At 43.7% G+C, this 16,884-nt stretch overlaps 1 protein-coding gene and 3 pseudogenes across 1 annotated transcript; all 4 read right to left on the bottom strand.

Moving 5' to 3' along the window:
• Window positions 1–425: 425 nt before the first annotated feature.
• LOC147438925 (uncharacterized) lies at window positions 426–2,666 on the bottom strand (annotated as a pseudogene).
• Window positions 2,667–6,680: 4,014 nt separating this feature from the next.
• Window positions 6,681–7,413, bottom strand: LOC147438926 (uncharacterized; annotated as a pseudogene).
• A 108-nt stretch (window positions 7,414–7,521) lies between these two features.
• On the bottom strand, window positions 7,522–7,968 carry LOC147438927 (uncharacterized). The gene has a single exon (XM_086483945.1). The coding sequence runs from the start codon at window positions 7,966–7,968 to the stop codon at window positions 7,522–7,524; it is 447 nt and encodes a 148-aa protein (XP_086340071.1).
• Window positions 7,969–15,179: 7,211 nt separating this feature from the next.
• Window positions 15,180–15,746, bottom strand: LOC147438928 (uncharacterized; annotated as a pseudogene).
• Between the last annotated feature and the right edge of the window lie 1,138 nt (window positions 15,747–16,884).

Here is a 16,884-nt window from a genome sequence, read left to right on the forward strand (position 1 = left end):
GGTTCTGCAATGCGACTCGTGCAGCACAAGATAGCAATCAAAGAAGATGCACACACAAAACTAGATAAGGTGCCCGCGCAGAGAGTTTTTTTAACTCATAAAATCCATGCTACAAAACCCTTCATTTTGACCTTTATACTTAGGTCTTGTGGGAGGAGGGTTTCCCATACATACATGGCTCAATAATCAATTGTGTGCTTGAGTTGGGAATCAATACAACTTGGAAGCCCATGGCCCTAGAAGATAAACCCTTTACATTTGAATAGCAAAAATATTACGAGCTCGACATCAGAGCAGAAAATTAATACAAAAATGCGGGGATTTGACTTGATGTAGTGGTGGCCGCTATCCACTGTTGCTGACCTGCAACACTCCCCCCCTCCTAAACCAAGTCGTCCTTGACATGGGGTTGTTGTGGAGTGTGTTTAAGCGCTTGGCGTTTCATCTGTCCAATTGAGTGGACATCTTTCTAATCTGCGCCCTGCCATAAGCTTAAGGGCCGCTTTGAACTAGGCCTTCTTCTCCTTTTCAATGGCTGATAGTGGGATATTCTGGATCCCATGCTTCAACTCGATTGCTGTATAACTTACATATCTTGCTCTAAGGTCTGCGACTTCGATGTTGAAGATCTTTGAGTTATAAGAGAAGAAGCCGGTGTAGAAAGCCTCTTCGAATGTTTGGAGGTAGTAGCTGGGCAAAAACATTAGACGAGCAAAAATTCCATGCAAAATGACTTCATCTGGTTGGCCGGATAGATCATAGTATAGGCCTCTTGTACCCTCCAAAAAACCCAACCAGGGAGTGTCGGTTAACTCCGTCTGGTGGTATACCTGTATACAGGTTAGTAGCATCCGACATATTTTCCTTAGCATGCCTGTAGATAGGTTTGGGAGACCTCTGTACATTTCCTCAACTTCAGTCAATGATCTGATCATATATTCTTCTGTAAGGTAGTCATCTGGCTTAGGAGCTGGCAGTAGTGGATAGTTCATCCAAGTGGGATGCTCCTTTTGAAGGTGCTCAAACTCTTGCCATGTGTATACTCGCGGATAGGGGCAGACTGTAGGATCTTCTTTAATGTATCTAGGTGCGTGGACTTGATGGATAAGAAATTTTGGATGCTTCTTAAGCCATCTCTGTCGCCATGTAGGTTCAAGACTTTTCTCCGGCACTTGCTGCTCCTCTGCCATCCTTTTAAGCTCAGCTAATATACTCTGCTTGAAATCAAGAGATTCAAACTTCATCAGTGGAAAGGGAAGCATGCGCACATACCAAGCTTCATTTATCTGCTGGGGAGTCAGGTGAGCGACATTTGAAGAGTGTAGTATACACTGCTCCCAGCTTAGGCTCTTCCAATGATACCTCTCATGGAGGGTCTCCATGTGCTCTCTTAACTGCAGTTCTGCCAATTCATTCAATGTAAGCTCTTTGTCTGCTGCTTCAACTGTAGTAGGCTGTGGCTCTGTAGCAGGTGCAGATATTGGTTCCTCTGGAGGCATCTCTTGCTGTACAGTCCCTTCTGTCTCTAGTGGCCTGGCTTCAGGCCTGGTAGATGTAGGCGCTATATTTGGACGTGAACTTGAAGCTTTTAAGAGTGCCAACTGTTGCTTTAAATTTGCATTTTCTAGAAGGAGTTGGTCTTTTTGTAGCATAGATTGAGCTACCAGCTCTTCTCTCTATAAGGCTTCCATCCTCAGCTTCTTCTCGAGATCTTCTATCTTATGATCTTTTTCTTGCATAGCTATTTGAGCTGAGGAGGAGGTGGCCTTGGCTGCTGCATAGCCTTTGAGCTTGTCGATGAGTTCACTTTGAAGCTGGACTTGGGCCTTTAAGAAAGTGATATGATCCGTGCCCAGATCATACATAAATTTGAGTCCACTATACTCATGTCTTGATTTCTGATGCAGCTCCTTTTCTGTTGTAAACTGAGTATGTAGTTTTTTTAGCTCATCATTAGTGCTGGCTAGATGTTCTTTCAGTTGAGCTACTTCTTGGAGTGCCTTTTCAAGCTGCAAGCTCTTTGTAGCTGTTTCTTGCTCAAGCTGCCTGGCGTGATGCTTCATTCCTTCGGTCATCATTGTAATCTGAGAAGCAAAGAAGTCCAAGCCTTGACCGAAGGTCTGCATCGGCGGTGGGACCACTGTTGGCGGAGTGTGGTATATAAGTGGTACTGCAGATGTGTCTTCTCGTGCCTTTGATGATTCAGCTATTGGTGTGTGAGCTAGACTTTCAGCTTTTTTTTTTCTTCTCTGGCATAGAAAGCTTGACAGTTTCATCCTTTGGAGGCAGAGCCGCTTCATCATCTTCAAGGTTGACAATAATTGGAGCACTTTGGACCTCTGGCTCTCCCTCTCCTTCAAGTCCTGGATATTGTTGACTTAGTATGTAAGTTCTTGTTACAGAGACACATACCTTTCTTGCCACAATTTCTCCACTCAATTGAGTTGAATCTTGCTTTTGCTTCTGAGCTCTGTTTGTGTTGCTTGTGCAGGTTGTGCTTCTGAGATGTGTGGCTGTTCAGGTTGTGGAGGAGGAGATGGAGGCTGTTGTTCTGTTACAAGTGGTTCATATGCTGCTGAGCCCTCCATTCTTTCCATCCTCTCTTTGGCAAGTCTTTCCTCCTCTTCCTTTAGATATGATTTGAGAAGGAGGTCCTCTTCGGCCATGGTGACTGAGGGCTTTTTGACGTGTGGTTCTCGTGGATTCCACTGCTCCTCAAGGTCACCAGCTACTACCCATTGCTTCTTGTATGCTTCTTTTAGGCGTTCAAGGCGAGCCTTCTTTTGTAGTGGATCCTCTTGTACTGGAGATGTGGGAGGTATTTTCCTTTTCCTTGTCATCAATGGGGTGTGTTCTTCTTCCTCTCCCTCAGTCTCGGCCTCTGATGCTTGTGTTGGTTGTGGTTTAGAAGAGGTTCCCGCTTGTTCTTCCTCTTCGGAATCACTTTCTGGTTGCGAGGCTTCATGATGTGTTCCCTCTTCTTCCTCCTCCTCTTCTTGCACTATCACTAACCTCCTTCTTAATCCTGCCCTCACTGGCTTAGCCTTAGGCTTGGGTGTCTCGTCGTCAGAGGAATCAATATCTTGTAACCAATCTTGTTGGGAGGGAGCAGGTGGTAGCTGAGTTGTGGCCCCAATGGCCTCATATGCAATTCTTGTCAGAACTTCGGGTGCATCTAAATATTTGACAGGGCCCTTTCTTCGGAGGTGAAGGAGATTATAATGAATGTACTGTGGATGATATATATCCACAGGGGCATGTTGTCGGCAAGCCCATGAGAATGTAGTAGCCACTTCATGGTTGGGGGTGGTGAAGCGGGGCGGTCTTTTATCTGTAATATGGAAGAAGTGCTGATAAATCCGGGTGGGGAGCCGAGCCCTCTGGCAGATAATGCTATCAAATGTAGCGGCTGAATCCCGCTTTACAAATGTATTTGGCTCTCTTTCATGTCGAGCCCTCATTGGCATCCCCGTGTTTGACAGGTTCAGTGCAGCTGCAATAACTTCTTGGCTTATGTGTACTTGGACTTTTTCATTGGCCATATTGGTGATATGGGCAATGCCATCTGCTTGAAATGTGTGCAGAAGCTCATAAGCTCTCTGTAAATCTACTCCGCATGGCTCCATTTCAAAATACCTATGCAGATCCACTTTTTCCAAGTCATCTTGGTGCTGGCTGGTGAGCCCGTAGACTTCTCTTGGGGTTAGGGGGACATCCACCAGTTGGTTGTCTGGGGTTCTGAATATTCCCTCATATATGGTTGCACTGTGTGCTTCCAAAAGCTCTCTCTTTAGGTAGGTGGTTGCTTCCTTCATTGTCCTCTTCAGGATAGTATAAGGGGGCATCTCTTCTAATTCTTGCTTGATGGACTTTCTTCTGGGTCTCTTGGCTGGACTCTTTTCTTCTTGCATTTTCCCTGTAATAAGCAGACCACCAACTTGAAAGTTGTCAGTGTCTAGTCAGAATGCTGGATAGGAGCTTCAACTGAATCTTTGATGATCATCAAATGCAAGTAACACTCAAAATATATGTATAAAGCATGCTTGCAAGCCCAAAACACTAAAACTGACAATTTAGCAACACCAAACAATGAGCGTGTTTACTGTCTCCAGTAGGTGTTTTTGGCACTTTGAGGTGACAATGAGTGCATAGGCATGTAATACAATGCATGTGGAGTGTACTCCCCAATTTTGGTGTAATATGGAGCAATATACCATGATATATGGAAAACCCTAGATGGTAGGTGAGCTGTATAAATAGGTAACTTAGTGAAATTTTGATGCATAGTGCTTGTGGTTTCACAAACGTTGTGCAATGAGGCTAGATACAGCTTTTGATGGGGTGCAAGTGAACTTCTGGGCATTGAGACAGTAAGAGCGCTTACTGTCTCCAGAGTGATATGGAGCTGGTTTTTTGATCTGTAATGCCAGGGTTAGCTGGATGGCATCATTTGATGATTTTTGATGTGATGACTTTGATAGTGTGATGCTCCTTGGCAACAATAGGTCCAGAGTTGTCTAGCTGGTGACTGAAATGGCTAAGTGATGGTTTTTTTGCATTTTTACTTGGTAGGAGGCTTAGCCAATGTAATCATGGTGATGTATAGGAGCTATCTGGAAACTTTGGTAGTAGTCTGGACATGGGAGACAGTAAGAGCGCTTATTGTCTCTTAAGAATTTTTTGAACTTTTTGAGAATGTAGCTTTATGGATGGCTCATAGAGGCTCTAAGAAGCAATTGTGGAGCTTGGCTCTCAACTTGGAATTGGGTATCATGGTTTCTTCACCAGGATTGATGTTGGAAGACTGATGAGCTTGGATTTTGGTCTGAGGATGGGGCTTTTGTGATTTTGTGGGTCAAATGCATGTATATTGATGTATTTTGAGGTGCATATGTGCTCAAAGTTGAGAAATTGGCCAAAAATCCCTTAGAGATAGTAAGAGCGCTTACTGTCTGGGGGATCACAGGAGTGACATGCAATTGGAGTTTTGTGTTGGGACATTGTAGCTAGGCCCTATACACCCTTTTGGTGTGGTCACTTGTCATTTTTGACATCCACATTGGGTGTGGTGTCTTCCCAGACTCCCAAAGCCATCTACTGACTCTGTGTTGGTCTCGGCCTTCCGGGTTAGCATATGCCTATGTGGAATTGTTATTAGACCTATCTCTGAGGTCTCTGTGAAGTCCTATAGCCTTTGGTGGTCTCTAGAGTTTGCTGTGTTTTCTACGGGATTGTGCCTTCTCAGCCCTGTGTGTGCTTGTTACGTGCTTGTAAATGAGTCAAATAAGCATTAAATGACTTGAAAAGTATTTGTACTTACCCCTCATGGTAGCCATGACTACAACGTGGAAGTAGGTGGCAGGTGGAAGCAGGTAGCAATATGCTCTCTCAAGCTCTCTTTCACAAGGACAAGTAGCAAATGAGCTTAGAAATGAGGGCTTGGGGTATACATACCTGGGGCTTAGGATGTGCAAGTGCAACCACCCCCATGGCTAGTCGCAACTCACATGTTAGATGACCTACGGATAAAAAAATTTGCGATTTGGACACCGTATGGCCAAATTCCATCACTTTTGCACTTTGAGCCTTTCCGCTTTAAAAATATGGTTTCCGTCATTTTCCGCAACTTGACCTGTTGACATTGGAAATCCATTCTGAAAATTCCTGCGGGTTTCCTAATATTAGGAAACATTTCTTGTAGCTCTGTTTTATTTTTGGTGGCTTCTTACTAGCTATTAGAAAATAAAAAGAGAAAAATAGCAAATCACTCCAAAAATTATCCGAAAAATCATAGGATGTCCCGATATCTCGTATTTATTTAAGATAACGAAAAACTAAATTTTGTACATATTTACACACACCTAGGGGTATATATTTGGCAGTTTCCCCTTTTTTACCACTAATCAGGGCAGAAAATGCAAACTTGGTCAAGAAAATTTGCAATAAAACACAAAATAAGTCGGAAAACATTTGAATACACTGCCCTATCATCATTTTGGGTCCGCATTTGGAATGCCTCCCCCCCGCGTATCTAGAGTCCTCCTGGACGACATTGTGTCATACTAGTGGTGTTGTGCATGGGTAAAACATTGGTGCCTATGCAAGGCCGTGTAATTAGCCCTATGCATGCATACTCGGTCAGTGCATGGAAAAATTAATGCTGTGCAAGATGAGGGTCTTAAGCAGATTGCTTAAGGGCATCTGCTGGCGAGGTTTCCAAGTGGTAGAATGCTTTCAAGAGACTAAGTTTCTCGGACATGGTCAGAACTGGTGGTGGTTTGACCAATGTTGACGTGTTGAGTACCTGTTGATGGTTTTTAGGTTGCCATTGCAACCTGGATGTAGCCGGTTTCGGGTTTGGAATCTTTAGTTTGGGTTGCCATTTATACGAAACGGCAGTTTTGGTGGGCTGTTTAGGAACCCAAACTTGTTTGTAGTGAATAGGACTTTTGGGTTTGATTTTCCTGGTCGGTGGGTGGGCTCGGGTGTACTGTTTGGATTGTCGAGTAGCTGTGATTGCCGTGTGGTTTCCTTTTGGTAGCGGGGGTTGAGCACCTGTTGGCTTGGGTTGCTTGGGCCGCCATACCTGCTTGGTTTTCTGTATAGGAGTAATGACATTAGCAGGTTTGATTGGAGTGGAGTCCACCTATATTTGCTGGATTTTGTCGATGTGTTGGGCACTAGTGGTGGCTTCGCTCTCCAGGCAAGTTGTTGGCTAGGCTTTGGCGGTGGAGATTGTGGATTTGATTGTTTTGGCCGCCAAACTTGCTTGTATGTTGGGCGAGGTAACTCTGGAATTCCGGATTTATGTTGAGCCCTTTTTTTGGTGTGAAGAAGTGCAGGTTGTGACACTGGTTCTTCAATGCTGACCTAACATGCAGCATCAGCAGTTTCCTTTGGCTGTGACGGTTGTATAGTTGCTGAAATAGGTGCAGGTGGTGGAGGAAGGAATTTCTGATTGTTTTCTCGTAGTTGCTGATGAGGGACCTCCTCCTCGCTTGCAAACAACACTTTGCTGACCTTTCCCTCTGCTTGAAAGTACATTTGGTTACCTGACCAATGAAAATAAGCGTTGTATCTCCTTTGCTAGGTTGTACCAAATATAATTGGGGAATAATCATCTTGAACATCGCACACATGAAATTGATGAGTGCACATCAGGCCATTGATATACAAGGGTATCTCCGCCCAGCCTTTGGTTATGATAATTGCATTATTGAAGGCTTCACAACAACAAAATTCCGGCACTAACTGAACACTTGTCTACTGATTAAAGAAACTGTATGTGACGTAGTTGTAATGAGCTCGTGAATCCACTAAGGCATAGGTTGGAACTTTATCCAGGGTCACTTCAATCGGAATGCAAGGATCAACATCTTCATCATCCAGATCAAAAGGAGTAATCTGATACATCCGAGTCCACTTTTGCTTGTTGAATCCCTGTTGTTGCTGCTTTCGTTTGAGTTGTCGAAGCCGTGCTTCTTCTTGAGCTTCTTCTTTGATAAATTTGGCTGTAGCTTTTCAACAACCAGCTGCATGCACCCTCTCAATCATTTCTGGAGTTAGTGGGAGATGATATTTCTTTAACTTGCATCCACTAATCCAATTAGGCATCTCCTCTCCCTCTAATGTGGCAAGTTTGATGGCCCCGCTAGATGATATATCTGTAATCAAATAGGGTCCCATGCCTCGCTTCTTCATTTTCTTGGTTTTTTGTTTGAGTTTGTAGACAAGCACATAATCACCTTTCTGAAGTTCTTTCGTTATTAGGTTCTTGTCATGGAACTCCTTCATTCTGCGCTTTTGCCCGTAGATGCCTATGACAGCTTTCATTCTTGTTTCATCAAGTTTCTCTAGGTCATCTAGGCGTTGTATGAGCTCATGACCTGTCCATTCGAGTGCTTGTGCCACTCTTAAAGTAGGAATTAGGAATTCCATTGGCAATATTGCATTAAGACCATACACCATATTGTATGGTGTTGTATTTAGGACAGTCTTATAGGACACTCTATATGCCCAAATTGCAGCGTGCAATTTCTCGTCCCAATCAGTCCTATTGTTATTCACTATTTTTGTGAGCACTATGCATAAGACTTTGTTTGTGCTCTCCGCTAAGACATTGGCTTGCGGGTGATATAGAGCTGACTTCTATGTATGACAAGGAACTCGTCAAGCAAGTATTCAATCACTTCATTGACAAAGTGGGTTCCTCGGTCACTGACTATTTCTATGGGTAGCCCATATCTGGTGAAAATTTCTTCATATAGAAATTGAGCGGTGGTGTGTGCATCATTTTTAGTTGTGGCTTTTGCTTCAATCCATTTCGTTAAGTAATCTGTAACCACAATGATGTATTCAGCGTGACTCCTATAGGCCGGTGTGATCGGACCCACGAAATCACTTCGCCATTTGGCAAATGCTCTAGTTCCTAGCATAGGTCTAAGAGGCATATGGTCCTTTCGCATAGGAACTTTTGCACGTTGGCAGTTGTCACATCGCTTGACATACATCTCCACGTCTTGAAGGAGTGTCGGCCACCATATCCCTACAAACATAATCAATTGCGCAGTGCTTTCTACTGAGAAATGGCCACCAGCCTGCCCTGCATGTGCTTCCTGTAGGATTGGCAGGTATTCTCTTTCTGATGCACATAGCCTTAACTGATTGTCTTTGTTTCGTTTATACAATTGATTGCCAATCAGTTGATACATTTCTGCTTCCTTTATTATCGCTCGTTCCCTTGTCTTGCTCATTTTCTCGGGAAATGGAGTCCCCTTAAGATAATCGACTATATACTGACTCCATTTAGGTGCTATGGTCACTTGGTATAAGGTGGCATGATCCACCGGTGGTTTGGCTCTGCATCGTGCACATTCTTGAATGTACTTGTGCACATCCTTCTTCATCTGCGGCCAATACACTCCAAGTCGATTCAACTTCCTGGAAGTCTGGTGGAATCCGTGATGTATTCCAATGACCTCTGTGTGAGCTTCAGCTAGATATAGTGGAATCTCATTTGGCTCAACACATAATTGGAATATACCGTCAGCATTTTGACAATACAATCTTCCACTAATCAACTTGAAGTTCTTGCTTTCAAAGACCACATTTGGTGACATCAGTCGTTCAGGCCCTACTGAAACTTGTCCGATAGACAGGATTTGGACGATTTTGTGACTCCATCAAGGAATCATTTCTATATTGAAAAGGTAAGCGTCAGGCAGATCATCATCAATCCCCATTGGTGGCTCTCCGCTTAAGATTCGAGACAGATGATCAGCTCGTTGGTGGGTTGTACCTTTTTTAACTACTACAGTGAAGTCAAACTCTAGCAATATGATGAACCATCTGACGATTCTTCCCGTATTGCATGGTTTGTTCACCAAGTAGAGTAGTGCTTGATGATATACAAAGAAGGTGAAATGATTGGCTAGAAGATAGTGTCTGAACTTCTTTACAACGTATATCATTCCCAAACCTTCTCTTTCAGTGGTGGTATAATTCTTCTCAGCACTATTCAGCTGTCTACTAGTGTAAGATATTGGGAAATCCATATTACCGTCACCAGGTTGAGCTAAGATACACCCAATCGCTATAGCTGAAGCATCTATGTGAACATGGAATTCTTTCATCCAATCTGGAGCCTTGAGGATAGGAGCCGTGATCAGCGCTTCCTTCAGCTTTCTAAAGGATTCCTCACATTCTTCAGTCCATTTGAATTCAGTGATAAGGGCATACAAAGGTCGTGCAATCACAACATACATGTAGATAAATCTACGATAGTATCCACAATGGCCCATAAAAGCTTGCACGCCTTTGGCATTTGTAGGTCTGGGTAATTCCATTATGACTTTAATCTTTTCAAGATCTGTGGATATCCCATTTGTTGACACTATGTGTCCTAATATCTTCCCTTGTCTAACCATGAATACGCATTTTTCAGGATTCAGGAAGATTCTATATGTTCTACACTTCTCAAAGACTTTCTTAAGGTGAACTACATGTTCATCTCTCGCAAGGGAATGAACACACAGGTCATCCATATAGATTTCCAAGAAATTTCGAAGATACTCCTTGAATGCGTGACTCATCAGTCTCTGGAAGGTTGCTGGTGCATTGGTGAGCCCAATGGCATCACTCTATATGCATATATGCCCCATTCTGTAGCAAAAGCGGTTTTGTGTTGATCTTCTGGCTTGATCCCCAGTTGATTGTAACTAGAGAATCCATCCAGAAAACTATACGCTCTTTTGCCTGCTACTCTCTCTAGCACATGTTCGGTTATGGGAAGAGGATAGTTATCCCTGATTGTTGCAGCGTTCACTTTCTTAAGATTGACACATATTCATAACTTGCCATTCGTTTTGGGGACAACCACAATTGGTGACCCCATTCCGTATGTTCAATCTCATAGATGAATTCTGCTTCCATAAGTTTGTCTATCTCTTCCTTTAGCTTTCTAGCAAAGGTTTCGTTGTACGTATATGGACGTTGTCTGCTAGGTTTTGCATCGGCTTTTAGGGGAATGGTGTGCTGACAGATAACATGATCCACACCCTTCAAGTCCTTGTAAGACCAAGCAAAAACATCCCTATACTCCTTAAGGGAATTGATTAATGTTAACTCTTCCTCTGGAGTAAGATCCGTGGCAATGTAGGCAGGTTTAGGCTCTTCTCCAGGGTTTGCCAAATCAATTCTCTTCGCTTCTTCAGGACCATCATACGATGTCCCGACTTGTTTCTTCTCTCGAACAGGCTGTTCCAAACATATACGCCTATCCTGAATAGTATATCGCTTGTATTGGGAAGGAACATTGATTCCATCCTGCACTGAACTGCTTTCTTCTATGCTATTTGATAGCTCTGTGGTCCATTCTTCGTTGGTGTGCAAGTTTTTCTTGGATAAATTCTCTCGTTGTCGTTCACGTCGCGCTTTTTTAGTGGAAATATTGCTTTTAGTCTCAGGTTCTTTTTTAGGTGGCTGATTCTTCATTCTTCGTTTTGTTTCTCTGAAATACATCCCCGTTACCCCATCTTTAATGCAGTCTTCAGCCTTGACTAGCATTAAGAACTGTCATTCGCTTTCTAGCTCTGGCCTCGGGTTGGTTTTCTTGTATCTTCTCTGGATCTTCCTCTTGTAGCACTGCAATTTATAGTGGGGTGGTCTAGGTATCGTCAAAGGAATCCTCATTTCATCCTCAGACTCATTATGCTTCCCACTCGAGTGTTCGTCATCTGCATCTTCTATGAAGAGGCACTCTCGTTGGATCCCTTTGTTTTTTGACTCAGTGTCGTCTATCGTCTCTGGAGCTGAAGAGCAAGGAGTTAAGTCCTCAGAATCACTATGCTTCCCACTCGAGTGTTCGTCATTTGCATCTTCTATGAAGAGGCACTCTCGTTGGATCCCTTCGTTTTTTGACTCAGTGTCGTCTATCGTCTCTGGAGCTGAAGAGCAAGGAGTTAAGTCCCTGATAGAGATTTCGTCTTGAATTTTCAGGCATTGGACTTGCTTCTCTATCTCATCGACTTCATTGACCATTGTAGTCTCCTCATTGCCTTTGTCTATCGTGTGAAGTGCTTTTAGCATGTGTCGGGGGACTAAGTCCAAACCTTCACTATCACAAAACTTTGTGGGAGTGGTCTCGTTAGTGCTTACATCAAGTGTAGCTAAGATCTGCATCCATTCCAAAGGCTCAAAGGCTTCTTCTAGAAATGGCTCTGCAATATATGCATCATCCACTACACTTCTTTCCAGTTTGCACTCATTTCTATCCAAGCTTCCATTGTCTGAAGCTACGCATATCCATAGTTGAGGTTTTTCGACCATAAATGCTTGAATTTCAGAATTAGCTGCTGTGCCTGAGTCAAAATCCTCCACAGGTGTTCGTTGCACATCACAATAAGAGTAATCTTTGAGGTTTATCCTTGTGATGTTGTCCATGTGGCGAAGATATAGGTAGTTGTAGCCCCAGTCTTGTATCATCATGAGTTGGCACATGAAGGGTCTTCCAAGAATAACTTCATAGTTATTCCTGTCACCAAAATCAACTACTGCGAACGTATGCTCATATTCTATACCACATGACGTTACGATGATTTTTTCAATATTCCCAAGGGTCTTTCGACATAACCATCGGCTAATTGTAGCTTCATTCTAGTCTTTCAGAGTGCTGGTTTTCCCCATTTCTCCCAAAGATCTTTTGTGACTATGGCTACACCTGCTCCACTATCCAAAATTGCCATGGTTTTGACGTCATTGAACTCCAGTGGTAGCATCGTGTTGCCTTCCTCACCTTCACAGTAATCTCCAACTTTGTTTACTGGTACAGGTTTGACACTAGCTTTTGTCTTTTGATCGTCACCCAACTCTGCTTCAAGCGTCTCTTGCGAATCCTTTAGACCCAATTTCTCTAAGCATGTGCTCACTTCTTTCCACATATGTGGTCGTATCTTGAGCAGCTTTGCCAACGTTAAAGTGCATCTCACTTGCGTGGACAGCAACTCATGAAGCGCGTTAGAGTCTAAGGTTGGCTTGAACGACTTTCTTTGAGACGGAAGGATCATAATGTCAGACTTGGCTTCATATTCGCCTTGATAAGCAGGGAGTTCCTTAAGATTTTCATCTATGCTCTCTGTCGATTTTTCTGACCCTATGTCTCCATACATCGACCCAACATCTAGATCGGGCATCTGGCGTTCTACATCAACTTCCTCTAGAGGAGCTGACTCGAGTGTCATGCTTCCATCTTTGGCTTTTTTGATTAGCTCCCACAATCTATGAGGCCAATCATCTCTGACTTCAGGTGCCATGGGTGGTTCGTTATAGATGGATTTGTCTGTGCTATTTTCCGCCACTCTATGGTCCAACTCTTGTCTTTTGCTCTCTTCTTCAGCCCGCGATTCTTCAATATTTACTTGTGGATCAGATTTCTCTTCTGGTTCCTTGAAGCTAGCTTCTAGAACATTCACCTCCTCAGGTATATCAGATTTTAGGTCAAATGGAGGTTGTTGACTTATCCTTTCCTCAACTGGCATCGCAGGAGGCTTTTATAATAATGCCTGAGTTGTTTGGATCAATTGTTTGCACATTTCGAACCTCTGTTTCTCCAGCTCCGCATTTGGATAAGTCAGCCATTGATTTGCCTAAGTTTGATACGTTTCTATCCTGGCTTCATAGGCTTTTATTATAGCATCTAAGGGTTCACACACCTTCTCAACCAGGACTGATCCACTTGAACTTAGGCTACTGCTCTCCTTATCTGTCTATCTTGTTTGGTTCTGCTTCCCCAGAATTAGATGCTACTCCAGAAAGATGCTGTTGCAATTGCTCTTGAGCTTTTGCAAGCTCAGCAGATACAATCTTGTATTTATGATGATTTCTATCTCTCTCTTTAGAGCGGATTTTACGTCTTTCTACCCTTCGACTAGGAGCTTGACTAGCTCTCTCTTGGCCTTCATCCTTTTTCTCACCTTCTTTCCCCTTAGCTTGAGCTCGTGTAACTGCCTTGACAGGTACAGTCGCTTCAGTCTCCGATCAACTTGAAGAAGGTATCACTCCAATCTTACTTATGGTCGCTTTTCCTTTATTGTCGGTTTCGTTTGGACACTCGGTATACAAGTGGGTGATTCCGCATTGATTACACTGAGGTTTGATACTCTGTTCCCCCACTGGAAAACTGTTCATCAAATGATCTCCACCACACCGGTAACATGGTCCCAACGGTCTTGGTGGTTGTTGAGGAGGTTGCGGGGTGAAATTTTGCCTTGGAGGATAAGATCTTGGCTTCATTCCTCCCTGCTGATTAGCTATGAACATCAAAGTTCCTTGACCCACAGTCACTCCCTCGTTAGACATCATGGAAGTGTCTAGTTGTGGAATGTAACTGGTGGTAGGATTCAACATCCATGGATCATACATCTCCCCCCCTCCTGTACTGAGTTCTACTGTTTGACCACATCCATAGTTCTCGTCTGTGTGGTAGGGCGGTGTAGGCACTAAGGCTCTTTCCTCTATTGGCTGATCTGTATACATGTACCTGACTGCTGCCTGGGCTTCCCCTGGCAATGGTGGTTGATGTCCAATGACAGGTTTCGCTCTTTCCAGCCCTGGCTGAACATCCGGATGTCCTGTGGCATATCTAGGTGGTGGTGGTGGTGCCCTATTCATCTGATATGGAGGAATGGCTTGCCCTTGTTGTGGTTGGTACACAGGGTTTGGCTGGTACTGCCTTTCTCTCACATATCCCCTTTGGTGGTAGCATTCTTCCGTCGAATGATTTGTCCACTTTTGTTCTATTTCACACCACTTTTGCTGCCGCAGTCTAGGTTGGTCACGTGGCTGAGGTTGCATCACATGACACTGGGTTGTGGGATGACTCCCTCCACAGATGCTACATAAGCGTAATTGTGGTTGTCTCACATGTTGAGGTGCCAACGTAGCATTGTTGAAACGCTCAAGGAGTTTGTCTATAAGGGCATCGGTTTCTCCAGTGGTTTGCACAGGGGTTGTTGGTCCCGTGTTCACAACACTGGTAGTCACCCTCGAGTCGCTTGACCTGGTATCAGAATCCTTTCGGGATTCTCCATATATATTGAAACTGTCGACCAGGTATACCGCTTCTTTGATAACCTCGTCTAATGTTTGGCATCTTTGAATATGCAAATCCTTCTTGAGATTCTCGTCTAGTAACCCTTCTATGAAGAGCAACACTAGCCTTTCTTGTTGAGGGATCTCCCTGGGAGGACATCTCTCCACATATTGCTTCAATGTCAAGGCGGCTTCCTTTACTTTCTCTTTCTCTTGTTGTTTGAAAGAGTATATTTGTGAGACCGTGTCATGCTTTATCCCACGTTTGGTGAATTCTTGGACAAAGTCAGATAAGAGATCCTCTATGTCAGAGAATGAGCTCTTACTTAATGGCTGGAACCAAGTCATAGCAGTACCATCTAAGGTCAATCCAAAGCCCTCATATTGCGTATGGAAGTCATGTACTTGCTCTGCTCTCAGCACTTGTCTAAAGGCAGAAGCATGGGCATATGGATCCCCAGATCCTATATATTTAGACGGCACGCATTTGGCGACTTGATGCGGCCTTAGGGGTCTGAATCCTACAGTTGGTGTCCCAAGTACTTGTATAGTGTCCCCTGTATGTGCAGTAGTGGTTCTCTGCTGTGGCCTAGCTACATTTTGCGTTGTTTGAGTAGCTCTACCTGAGTTTCTGTTTGTCTCATTTTGTCGATGAATTCCTCTGGAGAGTTCTTCATCGCGTGGTGGATTCCTTGTTCCCGCTTGGAACGAATATCCACTCATGTTTGGCACTTGTTGCGTGTGGAATTCTGGTTTTTGAATAGGTTCAAAGAAACTAGTCTGACTAGGATTCTGCATAGGTTACCTCTCTACTTGGATTGGTCTTAAGATGTCATCGTCCATTAAGTTTCTTACTGGGATTGTAGGCGGTGCACTTGCTGCGGGTTTGCTACTTCAGGGTACACAATGGGTAACCCTAAGTATGTATACCTACTCATCTTTGTAGCAGAGGTCGGCGTGTACTCCTGAACAAACTTGTCTACGATTAAGAATTTTCTTTCATTCAAGAGGTAGACATACAAAGTCTTATCCGGAGTAGCCTCTTTCTCGTTTACATCCTCATTGACATAGTACGCAGCGGTTTCTTCAGGAAAGGCTTTGTAAATTCTCCATCGAGGATTGTCGGACATAAGCCTTCTAGTGGTGAAAGATCTGAACATGGTTCTATTGTTGTTTTCCTCTAGAGGCGGTTTTTACTCGACCTCATCATCAGCTTTCGTCTTGGACGCATTTCGTCCCCATTTGTCCGTGACATCAGGGCTTTTGACTATCATGTAGTAAGCACCCTGTTCATCCATATAACCTCCTTTGCCATCATAAGTGGCCAGGACCCTATACTGTAATTCGACTGGATTATCTCCAATCTGAACACAGCTATGGTTCATAGAATCCTTGAAGATTCTGGCATCTTTTCCATTGTTATAGGCATACAGCAAGATTGCTGGAGGTCTCTCATGGTCTTTGGAGGATTCTCCCATAAAGTTAACTCCCTCTTTGAAGTTCACTGATGGTTGTCCCCCTACCATGGTCTGATAGTATAGATCTTCTGATGATGTGTCAGAGATGTAATCCTCTGGGATTGGGACTAAGGATACCTGGGTGGTCTGATTGACACTCTCTTCCGTAGAAACTTGACTCACCTGGTCCCTAAGTGGTCTATGTCCTGAGGGTACTACAGCTCCTGACCTCAAAAACATGAAACATGCTTAACCTTGGATGCACTAACCTGGAAAGTTCCCTTACTTCCAGCTGGCTGTGCTCTCAGGCTCCTGGTACACCCTGCAAGTTTACACACTTTTACTATCTATTTGAAGTATTTCTCAGTATAGAAACTATATATATACATGCATTCAATGTATAGATTAGGTGGCAAGCCAAATATCACAATTTGGGCACTGGAGACAGTAAGGGCGCTTACTATCTGGAGGATAGTATTGCACTTTTTGTGCTCACAGGATGTATTTTGACACTCCTAGCAATAGGAACCTCTTACCTGGGCTTATACTCACCTTCTGGAGTCTTCACCTGGGTTGTGGGCTTGCTGGCTTGAGTTATGGTCACTTTTGCAGATTTTGTTGTGTATACCAAGCACTTGACAAGACCAAAACACATCAAATTTGGATTATAACTACACAAACTTGCTTGTTACTGAGCCTACAACATGTGTACATGCTTTCGCTTGGTCAGTTGGCCAAATCTGGGTCTAGAGACAGTAAGAGCGCTTACTGTCTGGACTTGCAGATTGCAACTTTTTTGGTACCTGACACTTGCTGTGGTTACTAGAGGTGATTTTAAGTG

This window comes from Adiantum capillus-veneris, chromosome 16 (genome assembly GCF_014529385.1).
Source record: "Adiantum capillus-veneris isolate H3 chromosome 16, ASM1452938v2, whole genome shotgun sequence".
Classification (NCBI taxonomy): Eukaryota; Viridiplantae; Streptophyta; class Polypodiopsida; order Polypodiales; family Pteridaceae; genus Adiantum; species Adiantum capillus-veneris.